A 27544-nucleotide genomic window follows, 5' to 3' on the forward strand; every position below is an offset into this window, starting at 1 on the left:
AGGTAAGACAAAGACATCCATGTTTTTTTTTTTTTTTTCATAATAGGTTTTCTTTGAATACCCTTTGTTGTGAGATATCATTCTTGGAACCAATATAAGCTTGCCTTTTAGTAAAATTCCATTGTACAGGAACTGTTAGTGAAATGGATCTTTTTTGTATTCCCTTCAATTTCTTAAATTATAGCCAGCTTACATTCTACATTTTAGAGCAATCTTATCTATTGGCAAATCCTTCTGAATGAATGGAAGGTAAGACAAAGGCTTCAGAAACCCGAGACACTGGGGGGAAAAGCAGAGGCCTCTCTATTCACTCACTGAGCAAAACAAAGAGCAGGCGCCATTTTACATATCTAAAGCGCCTCCACAAACTCAGTAACTTTGGAACTTTGGTGAAACTTGAGAACACATTGAGGGCTGCATAAACTCTTTGTGTGCTCCCAGGGGTAGATCAAAGGAATACTCACAGAGGCCAGATTTCAACTACCCTCAATTCCACTCTCCTGTGCCGAATTACTTCCCAACTGAGTCAAAAAAAAGAAAAAGAGAGAGAACGCTCCAGCAATGAGCAAGGGAGTGAACAATCTGGGTGAGTCGCTTTTTGCACAGCCTTAAACCTGAAGAATCAAGCAGAGCTCTCTGGCCACACCCATCACAGCCCCTAAGGATCCATCAAAGCAGACAGCCCACTTAGAGGCATAGTATAATGAGAAAAAAAACACCACAGCCAAAAAAAAAAAAAAAAAAAAAAAAAAAAAAAAAAAAAAAAACCACATAAATTATCTCCAACATGCCAAACAACAAACGTAGAAGCCGAGGTAACAAGAGCAAGGAAGACACTATGATGCCTCCAAATGAACAAGACACCCCAATGCAAGATTATGAAGATGAAGAGATAGAGGAAATGCAAGAAGCGGATCTCAAAAAATTGATAAGAACATTAATAAGTTATCAAAAACAAATTCTTGAACTACAGAAATCCTTAATGGACAAGATAGAAAATCTCTCTCCAGAAAATGAAATATTAAGGAGAAATCAAAATGAAATGAAACAACTAGAACATGAAACTGTGATAGTGACAAGAAACCACAATGAAATGAAGAACTCAACAGATCAAATGACAAACACATTAGAAAGCCTTAAAAACAGAATGGGTGAAGCAGAAGAGAGAATATCGGAATTAGAATACAGAGAACAGGAAAGGAAACAGTCAAATCAAAGAAAAGAAGAAGAAATCAGAAATCTAAAAAATACTGTCAGGAATCTACAGGATACTCTTAAAAAACCCAACATTTGGGTTCTAGGAGTTCCTGAAGACATGGAGAGGGAGAAAGGATTAGAAGGCCTTTTCAGTGAGATACTAGCAGAAAATTTCCCAGGTTTGGAGAAGGACAGAGACATCCTAGTACAGGAAGCTCATAGAACCCCTAATAAACATGACCAAAAGAGATCCTCACCACGACACATCGTAATCAAACTCACCACAGTGAAACACAAAGAAAAGATCCTAAAATGTGCAAGAGAGAAACGCCAGATTACTCTCAGAGGATCTCCAATTAGACTCACAGCTGACTTCTCATCAGAAACCCTACAAGCTAGGAGAGAATGGCGAGATATAGCACAGGTACTAAGAGAAAAAAACTGCCAGCCCAGAATAGTATATCCTGCAAAGCTCTCATTTGTGAAGGAAGGTGAAATAAAGACCTTTCACAGCAAACAGAAATTGAAAGAATTTGTTGCCACTCGTCCAGCCCTGCAAAAGATGCTTAAAGATATGTTACATACAGAAACACACAGAAACACGGTGGCCAATATGAAAGAAGGTAAAGGAAGGAAACCACACAGCAAAAGATCACAGGAGTCTCAAACCATATATTAGAAAAAATCTTTGGCAACTGACAGGGCAAAGTTCCTCCTTCTCAATAGTCACATTGAATTGTTAATGGCTTGAACTGTCCAGTTAAAAGACACTGATTGGCTGATTGGGTTAAGGAACAAAACCCATCTTTTTGCTGCTTACAAGAAACTCATCTTTCCAACAATGATGCATACAGACTGAAAGTGAAAGGCTGGAAAAAGATATACCATGCCAACAGAAATGAAAAGAGAGCGGGCGTAGCCATCTTAATATCGGACAACATAAACTTTACCACAAAAACTGATAGGAGAGACAAAGAGGGGCACTATTTAATGATTAAGGGATCCATTCAACAGGAAGATACAACTATTATCAATGTATATGCACCTAATTACAGGGCACCAGCTTATTTAAAAGACTTGTTAAGGGACTTAAAGGGAGATTTAGACACCAATACAATAGTACTGGGGGACTTCAATACTCCACTCTCAGAGATAGACAGATCAACAGGACAGAAGATCAACAAGGAGACAGTAGATTTAAATGACACTATAGCCCAAATGGATCTAACAGATATCTACAGAACATTTCATCCTACATCTAAGGACTTTACATTCTTCTCAGCAGTACATGGAACCCTCTCTAGGATTGACCACATACTAGGCCATAAAGCAAGTCTCAGCAAATTCAAAAGAGTTAGAATCATACCATGCAGCTTCTCGGACCACAAAGGAATGAAATTGGAAATTAGCAACTTGGGAATCCCTAGAGCACGTGCAAACACATGGAGATTGAACAACATGCTCCTGAATGAACAATGGGTTATAGAAGAAATTAAAAAAGAAATAAAAATTTTCTGGAAGTAAATGAGGATAACAGCACAACATACCAAAACCTATGGGATACAACAGAAGCAGTGTTAAGAGGAAAGTTTATATCAATAGGTGCCTACATCAAGAAATTGGAAAGGCACCAAATAGATGAGCTTTCAAGTCATCTCAAGGATCTAGAAAATCTGCAGCAAACCAAACCCAAACCCAGTAGGAGAAGACAAATAATTAAAATCAAAGAAGAAATCAACAGGATTGAATCCAAAAAAAATTACAAAAAATCCACCAAACAAGGAGATGGTTTTTTGAAAAAATAAACAAAATTGACACCCCATTGGCCCAACTCACTGAAAAAAGAAGAGAAAAGACCCAAATCAATAGGATCAGAGATGAAAAAGGAAATGTAACAACAGACACCACTGAAATAAAAAGAATCATCAGAAATTACTACAAGGACTTGTATGCCAGCAAACAGGGAAATCTATCAGAAATGGACAGATTCTTGGACACATACAACCTACCTAAATTGAGCCAGGAAGACATAGAAAACCTAAACAGACCCATAACTGACACAGAAATTGAAACAGCAATAAAGGCCCTCCCAACGAAGAAAAGCCCAGGACCAGATGGATTCACTGCTGAGTTCTACCAGACATTTAGAGAAGAACTAACTCCAATTCTTCTCAAACTATTCAGAACAATCGAAAAAGAGGGAATCCTCCCAAATTCTTTCTATGAAGCCAGCATCACCTTAATTCCTAAGCCAGAAAAAGATGCTGCATTGAAAGAGGATTACAGACCACTATCCCTGATGAACATAGATGCAAAAATACTCAATAAAATTCTGGCCAATAGAATGCAACAACACATCTGAAAGATCATCCACCCAGACCAAGTGGGATTTATCCCTGGTATGCAGGGATGGTTCAACATTCACAAAACAATCAACGTAATACACTACATTAACAGGCTGCAGAAGAAAAACCATATGATTCTCTCAATAGACACAGAGAAAGCATTTGATAAAATACAACACCCTTTCATGATGAAAACTCTAAGCAAACTAGGTATGGAAGGAACATTCCTCAATACAATCAAAGCAATATATGAAAAACCCACGGCCAACATCCTATTGAATGGGGAAAAGTTGGAAGCATTTCCGCTGAGATCTGGTACCAGACAGGGATGCCCACTCTCACCACTGCTATTCAATATAGTTCTGGAAGTTTTGGCCAGAGCTATTAGGCAAGAAAAAGAAATTAAAGGGATACAAATTGGGAAGGAAGGAGTCAAACTATCCCTCTTTGCAGATGATATGATTCTTTATTTAGGGGACCCAAAGAACTCTACTAAGAGAATACTGGAACTCATCGAAGAGTATGGCAAAGTAGCAGAATATAAAATCAATACACAAAAATCAACAGCCTTTGTATACACAGGCAATGCCACAGCTGAGGAAGAACTTCTAAGATCAATCCCATTCACAGTAGCTACAAAAACAATCAAATACCTTGGAATAAACTTAACCAAGGACGTTAAAGATCTCTACAATGAAAACTACAAAACCTTAGAGAAAGAAATAGAAGAGGACACCAAAAAATGGAGAAATCTCCCATGCTCATGGATTGGAAGAATCAGTATCATCAAAATGTCCATTCTCCCAAAAGCAATTTATACATTCAATGCAATACCAATCAAGATACCAAAGACATTCTTCTCAGATCTGAAAAAAATGATGCTGAAATTCATATGGAGACACAGAAGACCTCGAATAGCCAAAGCAATCTTGTACAACAAAAGCAAAGCCGGAGGCATCACAATACCAGATTTCAGGACATACTACAGGGCAGTTGTTATCAAAACAGCATGGTACTGGTACAGAAACAGATGGATAGACCAATGGAACAGAATAGAAACACCAGAAATCAATCCAAACATCTACAGCCAACTTATATTTGATCAAAGATCCAAAACTAATCCCTGGTATAAGGACAGCCTATTCAATAAATGGTGCTGGGAAAATTGGATTTCCACGTGCAGAAGCTTGAAGCAAGACCCCTACCTTTCACCTTACACAAAAATTCACTCAACATGGATTAAAGACTTAAATCTACGACCCAAAACCATCAAATTATTAGAGAGCATTGGAGAAACCCTGCAAGATATAGGTACAGGGAAAGACTTCTTAGAAAAGACCCCAGGAGCACAGGCAGTCAAAGCCAAAATTAACATTTGGGATTGCATCAAATTGAGAAGTTTCTGTACTTCAAAAGAAACAGTCAGGAAAGTGAAGAGGCAACTGACAGAATGGGAAAAAATATTTGCAAACTATACTACAGATAAAGGGTTGATAACCAGAATCTACAAAGAAATCAAGAAAATCCACAACAACAAAACAAACAACCCACTCAAGAGATGGGCCAAGGACCTCAATAGACATTTTTCGAAAGAGGAAATCCAAATGGCCAACAGACACATGAAAAAATGTTCAAGATCACTAGCAATCAGAGAAATGCAAATCAAAACCACAATGAGGTTTCACCTCACCCCGGTGAGAATGGCTCACATTCAGAAATATACCAACAGTAGATGCTGGAGAGGATGTGGGGAAAAAGGGACACTAACCCACTGTTGGTGGAAATGCAAACTGGTTAAGCCACTATGGAAGTCAGTCTGGAGATTCCTCAGAAACCTGAACATAACCCTACCATACAACCCAGCCATCCCACTCCTTGGAATTTACCCAAAGGAAATTAATTTGGCTAATAAAAAAGCCATCTGCACATTAATGTTTATTGCAGCTCAATTCACAATAGCTAAGACCTGGAACCAACCCAAATGCCCATCAACAGTAGACTGGATAAAGAAATTATGGGACATGTACTCCATAGAATACTATGCAGCAGTAAGGAACAATGAAACCCAGTCATTTGCAACAAGATGGCGGAATCTGGAAAACATCATGCTGAGTGAATTAAGCCAGTCCCAAAGAGACAAATATCATTTGTTTTCCCTGATCGGCGACAACTGAGCACCAAAGGGGAAACCTGTTGAAGTGAAATGGACACTCTAAGAAACAGTGACCTGATCAGCTCTTGTCCTGACTCTAGATGTACAATGTAATACTTTATCCTTTTTAGTATTTGTTGTTGTTGTTGTTGTTCTAGTACTAGTGGTTGAACTCTGTAATTAACACACAATTATTCTTAGGTGTTTAAATTTTAACTGAAAAGTGATCCCTGTTAAATATAAGAGTGGAAAAAGAGAGGGAGGAGATGTACAATTTGGGACATGCACAATCAGACTTGCCGCAAATGATGGAGTTAAAAATGTACCAGGGGATTCCAATATAATCCCATCAAGGTGGCATGTACCAATGCCATCTCACTAGTCCAAGTGATCAATTTGAGTTCACAACCGATGGCTCTGATAGGTCTAAGAATCAAAGGGATCACACAAACAAGACAAGTGTCTGCTAATACTAACTGATAGAATCAAAAAGGGGGAGAAAGATCCAACATGGGAAGTGGGATACACAGCAGACTCATAGAATGGCAGACGTCCTAAACAACACTCTGGCCTCAGAATCAGCCCTTAAGGCATTCGGATCTGGCTGAAGAGCCCATGAGAGCATTGTAGGCATGGAAAGCCAAGATACCATGGAAAAGAAAAAAAAAAAAAAGAAGAAGAAGACCTAAATGAAAGATCTCTGTGAGTGAGATCCCAGTGGAAAGAACAGGGCCATCAAAGAAGGAGGTACCTTTCTCTGAAGGGAGGAGAGAACTTCCACTTTGACTATGACCCTATCGGAATAAGATCAAAGTCAGCGAACTCTAAAGGCTTCCATAGCCTTGGCAACTCATGACTAGAGCCTAGGGAGATTACTGATGCCATGAACAGGAGTGTCAAATTGTTAAGTCAGCAATAGGAGTCACTGTGTGCTTACATCCCATGTGGGATCTGTCCTTAATGTGTTGTCTAATGTGCAGTGATGCTATAACTAGTACTGAAACAGTATTTTTACACTTTGTGTTTCTGTTAGGGTACAAACTGATGTGATCTTTACTAATTATATACTGAATTGATCTTCTGTATATAAAGATAATTGGAAATGAAAAAAAAAAAAAAACCCTGGTGTTAAATTGGAAATGGCATAGAAAATTTATTTTTTTAAAAAAAATATTATGTAGGATCTCTGTCTTTAATGTGCTGTACACTCTTACTTAATGCTATAACTAGTACCCCAACAGTATTTTTTTGCACTTTGTGTTGCTATATGGGGGCAAACTGTTGAAATCTTTACCTAATATATACTAAACTGATCTTCTGTATATAAAGAGAATTGAAAATGAATGATGATGTGATTGGAAGGGGAGAGGGAGCGGGAAAGGGGAGGGTTGCGGGTGGGAGGGAAGTTTTGGGAGGGGGAAGCCATTGTAACCCATAAGCTGTACTTTGGAAATTTATATTCACTAAACAAAAGTTTAATTAAAAAAAAAAGGACCTTTATAGAACAAGGAAGTAGACATATGCAGCACCATGTGTCTGTGCTGTCAGTGATATTTCAGATTTTTAATCCCAAGCATACATGTAAAGGCCAACGTTTTGAACACATAGCTTAGCCCCACCTTCTGTTTCTTACCCCTCCATAAAAAAAAAATCTCAATTGCAATGAAAAGCTCAAAACTTACCTCAGACTCTGCAGTTTACACCTTGGGTGTTTCAGAGCTTCACATAAGGCCTTTACTCCATTATCCCCTATATCACTGCCAGACAGGTCCAGATGCGTCAGATTCTGGTTCTGAGTCAGAAAGTTAGAGATGCCCAGGCAACCATCAGGAAAGGAGACAAATCTCAACCTTCAAGAGAAAAATATGTAGGAAGCTTTACAAAATCATTTCTGTCTCTGATTATAATAACCCCTTTCTTTTCTACCTAAATCTTGAATATTATATCAGTATTTCCTTATTTTACTCTCTTATCTTACACTGGGTTTCTCAACGAAGTCAGGTCATAAAACTGAGTTTTAGGATACTGCTTAGAAAATCAATTAGGTTACAACTTTGACTTCCATCTATAGCCTGACAGTTGATCAATTTTTTTTTAACATAAAAGAAAAAGGTTGATAACATCAGGAAAAGAAGAACAGGAGCCTCTTAGATCCTTAATCCATGGAAAGACTACCAAAATATTATTAGGGCCACTTAAAATACTGAAATTATAATATTAATTCATGGGGCCAGCGCTGCAGCACAGCAGGTTAAAGTCCCGGCCAGCAGTGCTGGCATCCCTAAGGGGCGCCGGTTTGAGTCCTGGCTGTTCCACTTCCAATCCACCTCCCTACTAATGTGCCTGGAAAACAGCAGAGGCTGGCCCAAGTCCTTGGGCCTCTGTACCCATGTGGGAGACCCAAAAGAAGCTCCTGGCTCCTGGCTTCAGATCAGCTCAACTCTGGCTGTTGCTCAATTTGGGGAATGAACCAGCAGATGGAAGATCCCTCTCTCTCTACCTCTGTAACTTTCAAATTAATATATTTTTAAAAATATGTTAATGTAAGGCTAAAGTATGGTGGCTAAGACCGAGACCCTTATATTCTAAAAGAGGAAGGCATTTAATCCAAAAGGAGGCACTGGCTATTGTTTGTTTGGTTTGGTGACACTAAGTGAGTGAACAATGATAGGCAAGATATTTAGGGATGAGTATAAACGATTTCCAAGAATATTTTAGTCATGACATATATATACAATTACCTTACCACATCTATCTGCAAGACTGTAGTTACTCTAGTTACTGAACTCTAAAGTCAGCACTCACTAAATTGCTAAGATTTCTTAGGAAATATTTGGGGGAAGCCTGTTCCTCCCAAAAGCCCATCTATTTTCAGTGCCAATGGAAACAAGAATCTATCATTTTTTCAGCACCAAATGGACCTTGGGCACATTGAATAACTCTAAATACAAGGGAAATTAGAATCAATTCCGGCTCTAGGCAGATCCAGTAGACAACAGAAAAAGAGCTATATAAACAATTTTTAAAATGTCAGAGTATCTAGAATCACATTAAGATAAAGACTGACAACAGCAAATGTTGGCAAGGGTGAGTAGTTCAAACTTTGACATATATTACATTGCTGGAGGAGCTAGGAAATGAAACAATCACTTTGAAGAACAGTTTGATGACTTCAGGAGCGTAACCAACATCCATGAACCAGCAATTCCATGCCCACGAGTTGAAAACATGTCATAAAACAAGACTTCTTATCAATACTAATTTTGAATATAAATGGATTAAATTCCCCAGCCAAAATATTTAGGTTGGTTGAATGTATAAAAAGCCAAGATCCAAATATATTTTTGCCTATAAGAGTCACTTTACAAATAAAGATACACATAGGCGCAAAGTAAGGGGCTGGAAAAAGATATAGTAGGCAAATTGAAACCAAGAATGAGCAGGAGTAGCTTATACTAGTATCTGATGAAACAGACTAAGTCAAACACTTAAGAGACAAGCACATTATATATTGATGAAAGGATTGATTCAGAAAGGAGATAACACAACCATAAGCATATATGCATCCAAAACAAGTCCACCCAGATAGACAAAGCAAACACTATTAGACCTAAAGGGAGAGATAGGCTCCAATAGAATAGAGGGAGACTTCAACACCCCACTGTCATCCAGACAGAAAAAAAAAAAAAACAATGAAGATATCAGAGTTGAATCACACTATTGAACAAATAGACCTAACACATTTACAGACAAATTTACAGAACACTTCACCCAACAGTTACAGAATACTACAGATGAGGCAGCACCACAATGAATAGTCTCTAGGATAGGTCATATATCAGGCCACAAATCAAGTCTCAGCAACTACAAAAAGACAAACTATACCATGTATATTCTTAGATCACAGTGAAATAAAGCTAGCAATCAACAAGAACAATGGAACATTTACAAATACATGCAAATTAAACATGTTACTGAAATGACCGATGAGTCATTGAAGAAATTAAAAAGGAAACAATTTTCTTGAAATAAATGAAAATCTACCATATCGAAACCCGTGGGATACAGCAAAAGCAATATTAAGACAAGTATTTACAGCATTAAGTGCTTTTATTTAAAAAGAAAAGTTCAAATGATCTAAGGTTACATCTCAAGGACAGAAAAACAAGAAAAAAATTAGAAGCAAGAATAAAGATCAGCACAGAAACAAACTGAAACTAAAAAAAAAATTAGAGATCAAAACAGTGTTTTTTTGAAAAAAAACCTTTAGCCAGTCTAAAAAGCAAAAAGAAAAAAAAAAAAAACCTCAAAATTAGAGATAAAGGAGACATTACAACTGACATTACTGAAATAAAAAGGTTCATGAGATAGTACTATGAGCAACCATACACTAACAAATTGGAAAACCTCAAAGAAATGGATAAATTCTTGCATTCACAGAACCTACCAAGATCAGGGAAAAAAAAAAAAGACCCATAACAAAAAGCAATTAAAAATCTCCCATAAGGGGTTGGCCTTGTGGCATAGTGGGTAAAGCTACCACTGATGCCAGCATCCCATATGGACACTGGTTCATGTCTCAGCTGCTCTACTTCTGAACCAGCTCCCTGCTAATGGCCCGGGAAAGGCAGCAGAAAATGACCCACCACTTGGGCCCTTGCATCCATGTGGGAGACCCAGATGGAGCTCCTGGTTTGGCTTGGCTCAGCCTTGGCCCTTGTGGCCATTTGGGGAGTGAACCAGCAGATGGAAAATTTATTTCTCTCTGCCTACCTCTCTGTCTTTCCCTCTCTATCTGTAACAGCTCCTTTAAGGTAAATGAACCTTAAAAAAAAAAAAAAAAATCACCCATCAAGGAATAAAGTCCAGGATCTGATGGCTTTCTCACTGAATTGTAGGAAGTATTTAAAGAGGAACTAGTTCCAGTAATTTTCCAACTATTCCAAAATACTGAGCAAGGTGGAACTCTGCAAAAATCTTTTTGTGAGTCAGCATCACCCATAACCAAAATGGAACAAAGACACAAAAAAATTAGAGCCCTATATCTTGATGAACATAAATGCACACATTCAACAAAATACTAGCAGACAAATCCAACACCACACCACAAAGATCATATATCACAGTCAAGTGGGACTTATCCCTTGCAGAGATGGAAGGGTGGTTTAACATTTGCAAATCAATAGATGTCATTATCGCATCAACATAATAAAGAACAAAAACCATAGTCATCAACAGATGTGAAGAAAGCATTTGATAAGATTCAACTTCTTTGTGATAAAAACCCTTCACAAGTTTGATGTAGAAGGAACATACCTCAAAATTAAACATGTTATATTTGTCAACCAACAGCCATTATCATATCTATGTGGAAAAGCTGAAAACACTTCTTAGATCGGGAGCGAGACAAGGACACCCACTTTCACGACTTTTATTCAATATGGTATTGCAAATATTAGCAAGAATAGTTGAGGAAAAAGATAAAGGGTATCAAAATTAGTAAGGAAGTAGTTGAAATATCCATGTTTTCAGAGGACATGATGTTAAATGTGAAAAATCCTAAGCATTCCATCAAAAAGCTGTTAGAATGATAAACCAATTCAGTGAAGTTGCAGGTTACAAAATAAGCATATAACTCTGGCCTCAGAATCAGCCCTTAAGACATTTGGATCTGGCTAAAAAGCCCATGAGAAAATTTCAGGCATGGAAAGCCAAGACACTGTGGCAAAAAAATGACCTACATGAAAGATCTGAGTGAGAGCCCAGTGATAAGAAGGGGCCAAAGAAGGAGGTACCTTTCTCTGAAGAGAGGAGAGAACTTCCACTTTGATTATGGCCTTGTCTAAAGATTGGAGTTGGTGAACTCAAGAGGCTTCCAGAGCCTTGGCAGCTCATGACAAGAGCCTCAGGTGATTACTGAGGTCATAAATAAGAGTGTCAATTGTTAAATCAACAGGAGTCTCTGTGCACTTGCTCCCCATGTAGGACCTCTGTCCTTAATGCCTTGTACTATGAGAATTAACAGTAAAACTAGTCTTCAAACAGTACTTTATACTTTGTGTGTCTGTGTGGATGCAAACTGTTGAAATCTTTACTTAGTATATACTAAGTTGATCCTCTGTATATAAAGATAATTAAAAATGAATCTTAAGAATGGGAATGGGAGAAGGAGTAGGAGGTAGGATGACCTGGGGGTGGGAGGGTGGGTATGGGGGGAAGAACCACTATAATCCAAATATCGTACTTAGGAAACTTATATTTATTAAATAAAAGCTTTCTATAAAAACATAAATAAAAGTAGCTTTTTTATACACTAATGATGAAATCAACAAAAGGCAAATTTAAAAAAATCCACTCACAATAGCCACCAAAAAAAAAAAAGAATATTTACAAATAAATTTAACCAAAGTGAAAGAGCTCTACACTGAAAATTATAAAACACTGATGAAAGAAATCAAGGACAAAAAAGAAATATTATTGCTCATGGATTGGAAAAAATGTACTACCTCAAGCAATCCTCATATGGATTCAGTGTAACAATCAAAATACCAATCACATTCTTTAAGAAATTAGAAAAAAGATTCCTAGATTTCATATGGAATTACAAAAGACCCAGAATAACCAAAGCTATCCTGAGCAAAAATAATCAAGTTAGAGGCATCACAATAGCTGACTTTAAAGCATACTACAAAGCTATAATAATTAAAACAGCATGGTACTGCCATAAAAATCAACACAGATCAATGGAACATAAGAGATATTCCTGAAATTAATCCATGTAGATACAGCCAATTGATGTTTGATAGCAGTGCCCAAACTAGAGAAAGAATAATCTTTGATAAATGATGCTGGCAAAACTGGATGTACGTGTGTCAAAGAATGGAATTAGATCCCTACCTTTTAACACACACACACACACACACAAAATAAACAAGGTAGATCTAAGACATAAATTTAAGATCTGAGGCTATAAATCTGGGGGTTGAGAATACGAAAATATTTCAAGACATCAGTGTAGGTGATGACTTCTTAGATGAGACCCCCCAAGGTACAGGTAATGAAAAAAGACTAGACAAATGGGATTTTATCAAACAGAGAAGCTTCTGCATGGGAAAGAAAAAAAAAAGTGAAGAAACAGCTGACTGAATGGGAAAAAAAATCTAAACTATTTATCTGACATAGGGTTAATATCCAGACTATATCAGCAATTCAAGAAACTCAGCAATAAAAAACCAATCCATTTAAAAATGGGCAAATGACTTACAGTTCTCAAAAGAAATTTAAATAGCCAGGAAATATCTGAAAAAAGTGCTCAACTAGCCATCAAGAAAATGCAACTCAAAACCAGAATGAGGTATCACCTCACCCCTGTCAAAGAATGGTTATATCCCAAAGACTAACAAATGTTACTGAGGATGTGCAGAAGGGAAACTTTTTTAAAAATATTGTTTTATTTGAAAGTCAGAGTTAGAGAGTCAGAGTCAGAGGAGTTAGAAAGAGATTGACTGATTTTCCACCCACTGGTTCACTACCCAAATGGCTGCTAAGGCCAGGGCTGGTCCAGGATGACACTAGGAGCCTGGAATTCCTTCTAGGTGTTCCACATGGATGTAGGGGGCTAGCACTTGGGCAATCTTCCAATGCTTTCTCAGGCGTATTAGCAGGGAGCTAGATTGTGACTGGAGCATCTGGGAATTGAATCAGCATCCACACGGGATGCTGGCATAGCAGAAGGTAGCTTAACAAGCTAAGCCCCAACACCAGCCCCGAAAGAGGAACTCTTGTTGATAATGTAAATTAGAGCAGCCACTGTGGAAAACACAGTATAGAGATTTCTTAGAATATTAGAAATATGCTTGTCATATGATCCAGCAACCCCATTAGCTGGGTTTATGACCAAAAGTCATGAATGAATTGTATCAGAGATACTTGCACCACCATGGTTTATAGCAGCACTGTTCACACTAGACAAAATATGGAATCAACCAAGGTGGCCATCAGATGAATGAAGAAAAATGTGATACACACACACACTTTATTGTGCATACAATGGACTAATATTCAGCCATAAGAGAATAAAATATTAACATTTGCATCCAAATAGATGCAACCGGAGAACATCATGTTAAATGAAATAAACTGGACACAGGACAAATACTGTATGTTCTCCCTGACATAGCAGTTAAAATTTAAAAAGGAAAAAGAAAAATTCCTGCATTTGTCAACATTGCTGCAAATAGTTTCATCAAACTTTTATATTTCTGAGAAACTAATAGTTAAGAATGTTATACTACTATAGTTTTAATTACCTGTGACTATTTTAAAATTGACTGTATATGAATCAAAAAGGAATCTATCTAAATGACTTCTGAGAAATAAAGCTAATCTGTGGTGACAGAAATTAGAGAATGATTGCATTGGGGCTGCACTGTAGCACAGAGAGTTAAGCTGCTGCCTGTGATGCCAGCATCCCACATGAGCACTGGTACTGGTCCTGGCTGCTCCATTTCCGATCAGGCTCCCTGCTGTTGTGCCTGGGAAAGCAGCGGAGAATGGCCCAAGTGGTTGAGTGCCTGCACCCACGTGGAGTCCTGAAAGAAGCTCCTGGCTTTGACCTGTCTCAGCCCTGGCCGTTCTGGCATTTGCACAGTGAACCAGCAGATGGAAGAGCTCCCTCTGTCTCTCATTCTGACTTTCAAATAAGTATATCTTCTTTAAAGAAAGTAAAATGATTGTACTGCACTGGATGGGTTGAGAGGATTTCACAGAAAGGAATATAGGAATTTTTGAGGGAATGGAAACATCTCATTTTGGTTGTTGAAATGAAAGTGTGAGAAAGTGAACATTTAATATCTGTACTATATTGAATGTAAACTCCAACAGAAAAATTGTTTAGACTGTAAGTTCCAGAATATGTCACTGGAAGTGCTTTGTTGACCTGCCCTCAGTGTCTCAGTTCTGCATTCCTTCTTCATCTCAAAAATTCTTAAGTTTGAAAACTAATGGGAACAGCTACATTGGAATCTGTGGAATCTTTCCCAAAACAAGTTATGCTACCATGTTTAGAATTTTCCATTACTCATTTTATACAACTGATGCTAAATACAGTCATATGTTGCCTGAGGTTGAAATACACTGTGAGAGCTGTATTGTTGGGCTATTTCATCATTGTGCAGACATCAAAGAATGTACTTATACAAACTAAAGAAGTTGCTAGGTGATGTAATCTTGTGGACCACTATCACCGTATCTCAGGTTGGTCTGTCAATGATGGAAACATGATGTGGCATGTAACTTATTTGTTTACTATTGATTTCCCTTAACAAGTACAAGTGGAAGGTGACAGAGACAAAGAATTTGCAATAACTTCATTATATATTCTCATGGCAGACTTACAGTAGCTTTTGCAGTTTACAGTTTGGGTGACTAAGTTCTTGATAAAAAATCCTCATTGCTGGTTCATCAAGGTTGCTATGGCACAGGTCCAGTTCTTTCAAGTGTTCATTTGTGTGGATCACAGAACAGAGATCTTCCCAGCAACGAATAATGAGATCTCCATCCTTTTGCCTAAATTAGAAGAAGAAAAGACCAATTAATCTATTTCAGCCCAGGCAACTCTCAGAAGAGGGAATGGGGTAAAATTAAGTGTACTTCGGAAATGACAAGAGCATCCAGTGCAGCTTTGTCACAGGCACAGTCCACCAGGAAGTCTATCAGTGGGCACACCCGAGGTCTTTTCTGCCCACTAGCTTCCCTCCCTCCTTCCATTTCCTTACCACACAAAATAAGAGGGACTTCACTTTGGTGGGAGAGACTTATGAAGGACAAGACAGAAGTATTTAAATACCTGAAGAGCTAATTTCAAGAGGAAAAAAAATAAGGCATGAGCACAAAGAGTAGGATGAAGACTAGTGGGTAGACATAAGCTATAATATGGTCTAGATTAACAACCACAGGCTTTGAACACCAGGCCTACCAATTAATAGCTCTGTATTTTAAGGAAGGCACATCAATTCTTTGAGTTTCAAGTTTTCTTCATCTATAAAATTATAAAATGGAAATGCCATCTCCCTTCACAGGGTTGTGAGGGTTTAATTATTAATTTTAGTGGGAACTCAAAAGCATGTTGTAAACTTTAAAAGTTTATGATTTAATTACTTTGCATGATTTAACTATTGGATATCAACAGAAACTGATAACTGTATTGTTGGGCGATTTCATCATTGTGCAAACGTCAAAGAATGTACTTATACAAACTAAAGCAGCTGCAAGGTGATGTAATCTTGTGGACCAGATTCATCATAAGTCAAATTCTTAGGGCTGATGTGAATATTTAGTAAGCCAATCTAAAGAAAATGCCAATGTCTCACATTGCAAGTGCTCCTAACAATTAGTAGCTATTATTTGCATTAAAATATATAAAAGGCTAGTGGGTTGCCTTGTACCTCATATCTCAATAAATATTCATTTCCATAGCTTACTTAAATGGAAATGAATGACACTGCAGACTATCATGAGGCCTTAAATTTGTGAAAACAAAGTAATAAATCATACATTCAAATATGCAAGTGCTTCTTATATATAAATACTATAGACAGCATAGTGAATAAGAGATTCTGCCCTCATGAAGTTTACAATGGTGTTATGTTTTAGAAGAGACTGAAGTCACCTACTTTAGAATAATAGGTTCTCATCCTTTTTAATTTCAGTAATAATTCCAGCTCCTGTAGTAATAATGCTATAACATAGGTGAGGGAAGCTAGCATGAAGACGGTCATTTAGTGGTAAGACTACCTTACCATCATTGATTATTAGGCATGCTCTACATTCTCACATTTTCTTTAGATGGAACTGTGGAACTGACTGACAGAGACTTATCAAAATTCCTCCAAAAGGTTTAAAGTCATAGCATCCAAGCCCACAATTTTCACTGTCTCAGATCATAGAAAAATGAAATGTGTAAGAGAAGATTGCTTCTGAAATTTAATGGCTATCAGATAGCTCAAGTAAAGTTGGAAAAACAAGGATTTGCAATCAGATGAGTGACCTCATTGTTTTTTGTTTTGTTTTGTTTTGTTTTTGACAGGCAGAGTTAGACAGTGAGAGACAGACTGAGAGAAAGGTCTTCCTTTTTCCGATGGTTCACCCCCAAGTGGCTGCTACGGCCGACGCGTTGTGGCTGGTGCCGATCCGAAGCCAGAGCCAGGTGCTTCCTCCTGGTCTCCCATGTGGGTGCAGGGCCCAAGCACTTGGGCCATCCTCCACTGCCTTCCCGGGCCACAACAGAGAGCTGGACTGGAAGAGGAGCAACCGGAACAGAATCTGGTGCCCAACCGGGACTAGAACCCAGGGTGGCAGCGCCACAGGCGGAGAATTAGCCTAGTGAGTTGTGGCGCCGGCCTACCTCACTGTCTTTTCTAAGGATAGAAATAACAGTATCTACTTCATTGGGCTGTTGGAAAACAAAATGAGTTAAAGGACTTAGATTGTCAGGTATGTCGTAAGCACTCAGCAGATGTTAGCTATTATCTTATGTGGGCTTGAATCAAGAATTATCAACTTTCTAGGTAAACCTCTCTGAATCTGAGTTTTGTAATCTTAACAATAAACTGAGGGTGCCAGCTCTGTAGCACAGCAGTTTAATCCTCTGCCTGCAGTGTTGGCATCCCATATGGGCACTAGTTCTAGCTGCTTCTCTTCCAATCCAACTCTCTGCTATGGCCTCGGAAAGCAGTGGAAGATGCACCCACGTGGGAGACTTGGAAGAAGCTCCTGGCTCCGGATCGGTGCAGCTCTGGCCATTGCAGCCATTTGGGGAGTGAACCAGCAGATGAAAGACCTTTCTCTGTCTCTCCTTCTCACTGTCTATAACTCTACCTCTCAAAATCTTTAAAAAATATAAACGGAGATATTTGCAATTAGCATTAAATTGCATGATATATTAAATATCCAACCCACTAAACTGTATCACATAGTAAGATCTCAATCTTAGTTAAACCTAATTCACTAAACTGAATTCCATAGTTCAATTCTAGATTTAGATGGGCAGTCAGAAAAGGCTACTTGAAATGGACAGGGTAAAACAGCACTTAATAAAATGCTGAAGTTCACTTTTTAAAAAAATCATTTAGCAACTACTATATTTTTACCTTTGACTCTCTGACTTAAAAGGGCAGAACATTTCAGAAACTGCAAAACAAAGACCAACTTCTCTCTAGGTAACACAGATGTTGAGCAAGGTCAGTAGTGCACAGAGAACACAGTACACAGAAATGATCAATGTACACTAGGTTTACCAAGAAACTTATGGGCCTTTATTCTTCTGGAGGAAAATATTTTTAAAAATTAAATATACCAACTATAATGAATTGAAATTTGCATTATGCCACATTCCTCAAGGACTGAGGAGTGCTGGCAGCTTAGAACTCAGTCCACACCCCAGCCTGGTGCTGCTCTCAGGCCAAGCCATATTAGGCCAGTTTTTGCCCATTATTAAGGGGTTTAAATGCCTAATCACTTTGCTTCCAAGTGGAGCAACTCTGAAGTTTTACTCCAGCTCTGGAGCCTCAGCTCAACAGTTCTTCCCTCTGATAAAATCTAGGTCACTTCTGGGGAACTGACAAAACACACTTACCAAGTTTTGGCTGGGCAACTTGAGTTTACTATCTTCTTCTCAAATATCACTGATACCGACAGTTTAATGGTCTGCAAGCATCGGCAGTGCTTAAGGCAAAATGAAGTCACAAGCAAATGCATTTTTGCACACATTTTAATGTCAATCTTTGGGAAATAGCTCATTGCCTGACTTATAAATGCTTCATCTTGAGTCTCATACAGGTGGTGAAACAACTCCAGAAATCCCAGCTCGGATGGAGAGTAGTCACTTTTTCCCAATTCTTCCATCCACTGAAGCGACTCTTGTTTTATGTCCAATGACGTTTTACAATTTAAAGCTTCTTCCAGTTGTTTTATTTTCTTTTCATTCAATAGTCCAAACAAAAAGCATCTCATCTGCATCAAATTAGAGTCTTTATCACTTTTGCTTTCAAGTAACAACTTCAACTCTTCAAAAGACTCAACAGGATAATCCCTGGCTTCCCAATTGTCCTTCAACATATAAAACATAGCTGCAAAAAACTCCTGCACGTGTAGATGGGTGAACACATAGCAATTTTCATACTCTCTGTCCCTCTGAAGAATATTCATGTCCAGAAAAATTGCAACATCATCTTTGGTCAACCCATGCTTTCTGAGATTGTCCCTGTAAAACACATGTGTCATAGTCCATATTCCTTTAGCAGCCAAGTGGCACAGCCTCCCCAGTTGATCCTGGTTGGGCAGACTAAGACAGCATGCATCTACTGATGTGAACAAGCTGGAAATGTAGCTGGTAAAAAGAGCTGTGGTTGTCTGGCAGGTGCCTGTGACATCGCCACCCTTCTCCATTTCCTGCTTCAGACAAGTACAAACAATCCAGCACACCTGGGGGACCCGGCACATGCTAAAAAGCATCTCATTGCTTCTTAGCAAACTGAATGCTTTCTTGCCCGACTCCTCATCTTCAAAAAACTGGTACATATACTCCTTTCTTATCTGCTCAGGCATTCCGGGTATCTCTACATAGCGTTGACTCTTCAATACATTCTTCAGTCTCTTGGAAGATGTGAGTCTCATTGTCAACAATAAAGATGACTCAGGAAGCATCACTTTCCTCAGCAAACTACTCAGGAGGAAGGACACTGGGTGTACCTGGGTCCAGTCTTCACACAGTGCAAACTCAGGCTCCTCAAAGGCAAAGTTCAGTTCATCAAAACTATCAATAATAAAAAGGAGACCACTTGGCTGTGACAGAATCTTTTCAATGGGACTTTCTGTGCTGGGCCAGTCCTTTGATATCAGTTGAGCAAAGCTTGTCTCTTTCAACTGGTTCATCTCTCTCCCATTGAGGTAAAACACATAGGAAAACTTCTGATAGAAATTGCCCTTTGCCCAATCTAACATTGCCTTCCTTGCCAACTTTGTTTTCCCAACCCCAGCGGCTCCCTGAAGCACCACTGTCCGTGGCTGCTCACCAGTTTTGACATCCACATCAAACAAATGCTCCACCAAATCTTCATCTTCCTGAGAAATTGCATGATGGAAAGTTTCAAGTTCTCCAAGCCAAGAGCTCTCATCCCACATGATGCAAAATTTTTCCTTAATTTGAATTCTGTATTCTGTTCCACTATCTAGATTAGAATAGTACAGGGGGGAAAAAAAAGCAATATACACACAATCAAAACAAATTCTGAGTTGTAATGTTAAGAATATTGGACTTGGGGTTAGAACCAAGTAATAATACAGGCCAAATTCAAAGCTGGTATAAATAAAAAGTAACTCACATATAAATATTCTTATGGATTTAAAATTTTCATTAGCAAGTTTGCATTTACCTTCTGGTAAATGTTTTCCCAAGTTATTATCTAATGGTTGAAACTGCTTTCTAGGTTTTCATTTGATATTGCTGTTGTCAGTAAGTGATCTGGGACTGGCACCCCCATTTCTCTATTGGTAAGTTCAACTTGTTCTTATTTCTCTATTCTCTTCGAGGTAGGAAAGTAATTCTATTCTGAAGGACTCTCCAAGATGTAAAATTTGATCTTGATTTTTTTTTTGACAGGCAGAGTGGACAGTGAGAGAGAGAGACAGAGAGAAAGGTCTTCCTTTGCCGTTGGTTCACCCTCCAATGGCCGCCGCGGCTGGCGCGCTGTGGCCGGTGCACCGCGCTGATCCGATGGCAGGAGCCAGGTGCTTATCCTGGTCTCCCATGGGGTGCAGGGCCCAAGCACTTGGGCCATCCTCCACTGCACTCCCTGGCCACAGCAGAGAGCTGGCCTGGAAGAGGGGCAACCGGGACAGACAGAATCCGGTGCCCCGACCGGGACTAGAACCCGGTGTGCCGGCGCCGCAAGGCAGAGGATTAGCCTACTGAGCCGCGGCGCCGGCCTGATATTGATATCTTATAAAAGGAATGGCTAACATTTTCTGTAATAGCGTAGCCAAAATGAGAGCTCAAATTATAATTTCACAGCTAGGTTTACTTCGCCATGGGCACAGTAAACAGGCAACACCTCCCTTTCAGACCAAAGGGAAAGAAAGTTTTAAAGCGAGGACATAGCTTTCCTCATGGGCGTTATCTACCTCAGAAAAACTACTACAGAACATGCCTGTGACTATAGACCACTAAAGTTTAGTCCACTAAAGATTAGAGATGGGACTTGAGCACTCCCTTGACTTGCATCCTCTGGTCTGCTTTAACACAAACCAGGAGGAAAAGAAAGCTCGGCATCAGAAATGTAAAGATAGGTGGCAGGATGGCTGTTCTGTATAGTGATCTGCCCTCAAGGAGACCCAACAGGCCAGTCCACTGCACTGGCTTGCAATGTGGTAAGCCTGGGCTTCAGCAGAAGTCAGCTTGTGAAGAGCCCTGGCAGCTCTGCCAGTCAAGAGTTGGATTACCAGAAATGAAACTGCCCTGGAGTCAAAAGAGTTCAGATCAGAGCCACGGATCTTATTGGTTCTAAGCTGAAAAGCCCCTCACTCGGCCCAGCTTCCAAAGTGACCACTGCAACTGAGGGGACGGCCAAGTAGGGTCAGCAACATTGCAGGCAGAACTGTAAATTTCCTGTTAGAGTTACCTGGCCAGCTCTCCTCCCAGGCCAGCTAGGTAATGGAAGTCAATAGGGTGCCTTCCCCAAGGAGGTCCACACCTCCCTTAAGATGTACCCTATGAAGAGATAGATAGGTCTGGGCCTCTTAACTTACAAGGCCTAAAGCCCACCAGATTATTATTAAGCCCCTTCTGTCAGTTTCTATTCGTCTCTCAATTGGAGAACTTATTCGTGGCTTAGACAGCACCTTTCTTGGGTCCTCTAATAGTGACTCTGTCCTTTGTTCTAGACCCTGTCTAGCGCACTTGGGCCTCATTCCTTTGTAATCATAGCCTCTACTCTACCACCAATGGCTCTACTCCCAACCTGTGTGTACTGATGGTCCTCTCCCCTACTTAATGTTGTATGATTATTCAGAATTTCTCTACAAACAAACCCCTCTACCTGTAAAAGTTGAGGGGCCTTTCTCTCGGTCTTGGCTGGGATCAGATTTAAGCGACACCCAAACTGTCCCCACAAGGGTCCAGAGACCCCCCCCCCCATTTCCTCTCTTCTATGAAATCCTTTCATTACCTGGTTAATGCCATTGTTAGGATCACTGGTTGCTATTCTCACCCTGACTTGTATACTACAGTGTCTGTTTAAGTGTTTACAGCAGGTGATAATGGAATGAACCAATGCCTTCAGCAACCAGGTGGTCAACCAAATGCTTCTCCATCTATACATGCCTGTCCCTGCGGAGCCGCAAGATACCCCAAGCAGGCCCCTGTAGATGAGGTCCCCAGTCAGCAGGAAGTAGCCAGAGAGACTCATCGCCACCCCCTTTCCTATCATCAAAAGGTCGGGATGGTAGCTTTGGGATCCGCAAGGAGGGAAGGCCTATACTTCCGCACTTCTGGAGAAGAAAAGTCCTTGCCAAGGTCTCCACGGGTGCCCAAAGGTCAACCAATGAGGATCAGACCTGCCTCAACCTTTAACCCCCATGCCCTGTGTCTATAAAAGGAGCCCTCCCAACCTCTGACACATGACTTCCCCAGCCCCTACTCTGTTGAGACTGGGGAACCTCGCCTGGGAGCAGAATCCCAATAAAACTTGTGAATTAAAAAAAAGTAAATAAAAATTAAAAAATAAAATTTGCATTAGAAGGTGGCAAGAACCCCAGCATTGACAATGCATAAAAATAAATCTTTGATGGAAAATGAATAGGTTTTATTGTCTAGAAATATTCTTTCCTTGTACTTTTCCTCTAAAACAAAATAAAATGATGACATATGTGGAGAACAGTCATCACTCAAAAAGAGGCAAGAATTAATGATAGTAGCCAGGGAGGACCCTAAGACAGACCTGAACCTACAGATCAAAAGTATCTTTTTTTAAAAAAGAAATAAACAGGGGCCGGCACTGTGGTGCACTAGGTTAATCCTCCACCTGCAGCTCGCCATCCCATATGGGTGCCGGTTTCTAGTCCCTCTTGCTCCTCTTCCAGTCCAGCTCTCTGCTGTGGCCTGGGAAGGCAGTGGAGGATATCCCAAGTGCTTGGGCCCCTGCACCTGCGTGGGAGACCAGGAGGAGGCACCTGGCTCCTGGCTTCAGATCGGCATAGCTCCAGCCATTTGGCCATTTGGGGAGTGAACCAATGGAAGGAAGACCTTTCTTTCTCACTGTCTGTAACTCTACATGTCAAATAAATAGCTTGAAGAATATACTGAAGGAAAAAAATTCCCAATTGCCCAAGTAAAATGAAAATGTAGTTTTATCTCTAGCTCCTTCAGTCCGATTCCTCCATTAGATCTTCATTTAAATGACTCTATGGGACTGGCCTTTCACAAAGCTGTTAATCCCATTCCGTATCAAGAGTCCCTGCTACTAATGTGCAAGAACTGGATTGAATACCCAGCTGCTGACTTTGTCTTGGCTCAGCCCAGGATGTGGTGGACATTTGAGTAGTGAACCAGACATCTCCCATCTACTCAGTTTCTCTCCTTCTTTGCTTTTCAAATTTTTTTTTTTAAATTCAAATAAGCATATAAATGACACTATCTCAGAGAAACCTGCTCTGAACCCCAATGTTAGTTCTCAAATATTCTCAAAACTCAGTATATTTTTCATTTTACAGGATATATCACAACCTGTAATTATCTTACATATTTACTTTTGAAAGAAATGTACTTGAGTGGAATACATCAGTAGTTTCTCATCGCTTAGTGTCTAACATCCCTTGCACACAATTGTCAAATATACTTGCTGAATAAAAAACAAAATACAATTATATAATTGAATACTATGCATCCTTTGAATTAAAATAACATACAACTACATGCAAAACTAAGAACATAAAAAGTCTACAGTATAGTTAGAAAAGAAATTTGGCTTCAGGGAAATATGTACACATAATTCTATCTCAGAGAAAATGAACTTTATGCATCTGAAAACCTATAGGATGTGCACTAAAACTTTAATACTGGCTATTTCTAAATAGCAAGATAAGGATGTGGAGTGGGAGAATGAGAAAGTCACTTTATGTACTTTTATAATATTTGAAACCTTTAGAAGAACTTGTTTCAGTTATGTGTTGAAAAACAAAGGTAAACACATGATAGCTGAAAGTTTTAGAAAAACAAAAACAACGATTAGTCAGCAGGGAGGAAGGGAATACTATTTCCTGAAACTAAAGCCTATCTTGAAACAGGATACGAAGATCAAAACACTGTGGTGCTAGTTCACACAGAGAGAGGACAATCAGAAAATAAGTACAGAAATTATTTCATACTTACAGTATTTTACAAACTTCCTATGATAAGTTACTTTTGTCACAGACTACCAGAGAATGGACAGGTAATTAGCTATCTGAGTATACATATCTACAAATATGAGGGAAAGAGCTGTCAGATTTGAAAAAAAATAAATTGAAAGCCATTAGTTTTTGCTCATTCCAAAGGAATAAACTTCCTTATATTCAATCATAAGGTCATTCAATAAAGTAAGTAAGTTTTATTAATTTGTGCTTGGAATGAAGTAGAGTCTCGGTTATTATTTGAATGAGATCTTGTGAATCATTAGAAAGCAATATAGCTGGGGTAAAAGCAAAGGTTTCTCACCAAGACCAATTTTTTTTTCTACTACACTTGCACATAAACTGGAATTCAACTATGTAGCATTCAAAACAAAGTAGAGAAATTGGGACTGTGTTAAACAGATTGAAAAGGCCTGGTTCTAGAAATTGGATTTCGTACAGGCTGGCTTGTCCATCTGCTGGAATGCGATTATAGGACTATCTCTAAAGGAAGAGAATTGAAGAAATAAATCAAATGATCCCTGCCAATGTAGACTCTTTAGTTCATAAAACACAAATGTAAACATTTTTTTGTTCAGAGGATCAGCTTTTGACTAGGCATTTCCACATACTTCTCTCTTGAGGCCCTGGGTTAACAGAGAGGTCCCCGATTTTGACTTTGGTCACAGTCAGTTTTGTTGATTCTTTATTAATGATACTGAAAGAAAAGATGGAATAGTAGAAGAATGCTTCAAAAGTTCAAACATCTCTCAAATCTGAAAAAAAGCCTATGCACTCACCCAGCATGGCTTCCTGGTCACCTTGCATCTCTCTGGGCTCAGCATCCTCTTGTTCCATAGCCGTGGCTGTCCCTGCAACAGGAGCATGAGATTGACCAAAAACAGAGAGCCTTGGTGATGGCCCTGACAGGGGCCAGCATTCTCCTCAGGGCTCCAATTCTACAACCACCTGGATTTCAGAAAACTAGAGCAAAAAGAACCTCAGACTCCATCAACTTAGCTTCAGGAAGAAGTGATATGGTACTAGTAATATTTAAATGGGAGATTTCTTATTATGCTCCCTATCCTCTAGGGCAGAGGGTTTAGCACAAGCTGAGGTTCCCTTGTCTACACTGACTTCTCAGTAATATGGTGAGGCTCAAAGGAATCCATAGCTATACTTCATAGCTATAGGGCCTTAGATAGGCATGAGGAATTTTAAATATCTAATATTTCATACCTCAAAATTAAAATATTGGATTGGCCTATGTCCTTTAATAAGTTTTAGCCCATTAATATAAAGTAGCCATATATAGAAATGTTTAACATACATTAAGATATGTTAAGTCATATTTGTGATTTCTCAAAATTTAGCCTAAGCTTTTTTTAATAGTTTAGGCAATGGTATGCTAGAAGAGAAGTTTTCTACTGCTCAATCTCTTTCATCATTTTGATTGGTACATGATGGATAAATTACCCCCAGTTAAGGAATCAGGCTGGGTTGTAGTACTCAAAACCCCCATCCCTTCAGTGTTCCACAAATGACCCAACAAGCTCTCCATGTACAAGATCATGAAGATTGTGTCCCTCGGAACAGTTTAATCCCTAACTCCATTTTACAGCTTCCTTCCTATAGGCTCCAGGATACACTTCCTTCTCACCATCCCCAGATATGTCCCTGGAATCACTCACAGTTGATCTCTGCTTTTGCTCTCTCACACAAACCCCTCAGGTTCATCTTGCCAAAGATTTTCAGAGTCACACTCCAGGCCTGCTCTCCTGGATAATATCTGTTCATGAGGTTAGCCAGATCCTCACGCTTGGCCTTCTTCACTGCCGTCCAGGGTATCAGGCAGGGCCCAGGTTCCATGGTCTCCTTTAGAAGTAACTTGAATTTATTGAATTCCTCTTTGTTCAGCTCCTCCAAATACAACAGCAGCCCAAAGTCAGAAAAGTAGGAAGATGAAGAAGCTGCCATCTTGTCTATGGATTAATATTCAGGCTCCAGTGGGGAGAAGTAATCAAAATAAGGTGGAATGAATAGGACCTACGGAAAACTAAGTAGAAAGTAAAATGCCTTTGAAATACAGGTTGATTCAATAAACATTTGTCAAAACCCACCACTTTAGGCTTAGTATTGACCCAGGGTCCTCTATAATACATTTTCTTTTATTTTTTAAAGATTTGAAAGAGTTACAGAGAGAGAAGAGGTACAAAGAGAGAGAGAGAGGTCTTCAACCCGGCGGTTCACTCTCCAGTTGGCCACAACAGCCTGAGCTGTGCCAATCCAAAGCCAGGAGCCAAGAGCTTCTTCTGGGTCTCCCACGCAGGTACAGGGGGCCCAAGGACTTGAGCATCTTCTACTGCTTTCCCAGGCCAAAGCAGAGAGCTGGATCAGAAGTGGAGCAGCCAGGACTTGAACCAGTGCCCAAATGGGATACTAGCACTGCAGGCGGTGGCCTTACCCACTATGCCACAGCGCTGGCCCCAATACATTTTATATGGTAAAACATTATTTAACATAGATACTGCACTATTTCTTCCACCTGCTCACCAGGTGGAAGAAATTACCAACCCCACCACTTGTGAACTTAAAAATTGATCTCTCCAACCTCAGTTTAGTTTTCTTCTGCAAAGAGGGGACATCATAATCAACCTCAAAAGATAGTAGTATGGAGCAAATGAGACATTATCTATGTATAACCTGACACAGTATACACTCCTACTGAGTGGTGGCAATTTTCCTCATCCCTATACTTTCCCTTACCAACATCCAACACACTCACCTGTCTAAGCCTATAAAAACACTATTATTGCATTCCTGCCAACACATTTTTCATGAAGTACATGCAATTGGAATAAGCTGCCATCTATCTCCTCTTGTCATGTTGTCTCTTGTTATCAATCCATACACAACCACTGAGGTCTGTTCCTAGATCACAAAATTCATTTCAGGTCTACTCCCCAACACCAGTTATTGTGGATGAATTCAGTGTTAAAGTTCATCCAAAATAGTATTATCTCAGATCCTTGATATCAACTTCCATGACCTCACTGCACTTCGGCATTTCACTCTGATGCACTCACCCAGGCTTTATCAAAAACTACTCACACTCAGATTTTAAACTCTCACAACCCATTTTCTACAATATCTCCCAGTTAACTGGGCAATTTCATTCCTCATTCCCACTTTGACACTTCACACATTAAATCATAATCTTCTGAGACTTATGTTTTTCTCTTTTTTAGTCAACCATCTTAAGAACCTTACTCCACTTCTTAATAACATAAGCACACTTTCCCCACCACCTTCAAGTTTCTCACTCCTCTGCAGTGATTTGCCTGAAAACAAAATAAGTGGTACAGCTGGGACCTTAGATCTTTCTCTAACATCCTGCCCTTTCCATTCTTTCATAATTCTCCCACCT

The 27544-nt window shown here is 39.4% G+C and overlaps 1 protein-coding gene across 1 annotated transcript in view; it reads right to left on the minus strand.

Moving 5' to 3' along the window:
* The window catches only part of NLRP14 (NLR family pyrin domain containing 14), a 40525-nt gene extending 14408 nt beyond the window's left edge, over nucleotides 1–26117 (minus strand). The window contains 5 exon segments of the mRNA XM_062198141.1: nucleotides 7377–7544; nucleotides 15091–15254; nucleotides 18325–19922; nucleotides 24918–24989; nucleotides 25809–26117. Coding sequence (XP_062054125.1) covers nucleotides 7377–7544; nucleotides 15091–15254; nucleotides 18325–19922; nucleotides 24918–24989; nucleotides 25809–26094 — 2288 coding nt within the window. The 5' untranslated portion in view covers nucleotides 26095–26117.
* Nucleotides 26118–27544: the final 1427 nt, after the last annotated feature.

This window comes from Lepus europaeus, chromosome 7 (assembly GCF_033115175.1).
Source record: "Lepus europaeus isolate LE1 chromosome 7, mLepTim1.pri, whole genome shotgun sequence".
Taxonomy (NCBI): domain Eukaryota; kingdom Metazoa; phylum Chordata; class Mammalia; order Lagomorpha; family Leporidae; genus Lepus; species Lepus europaeus.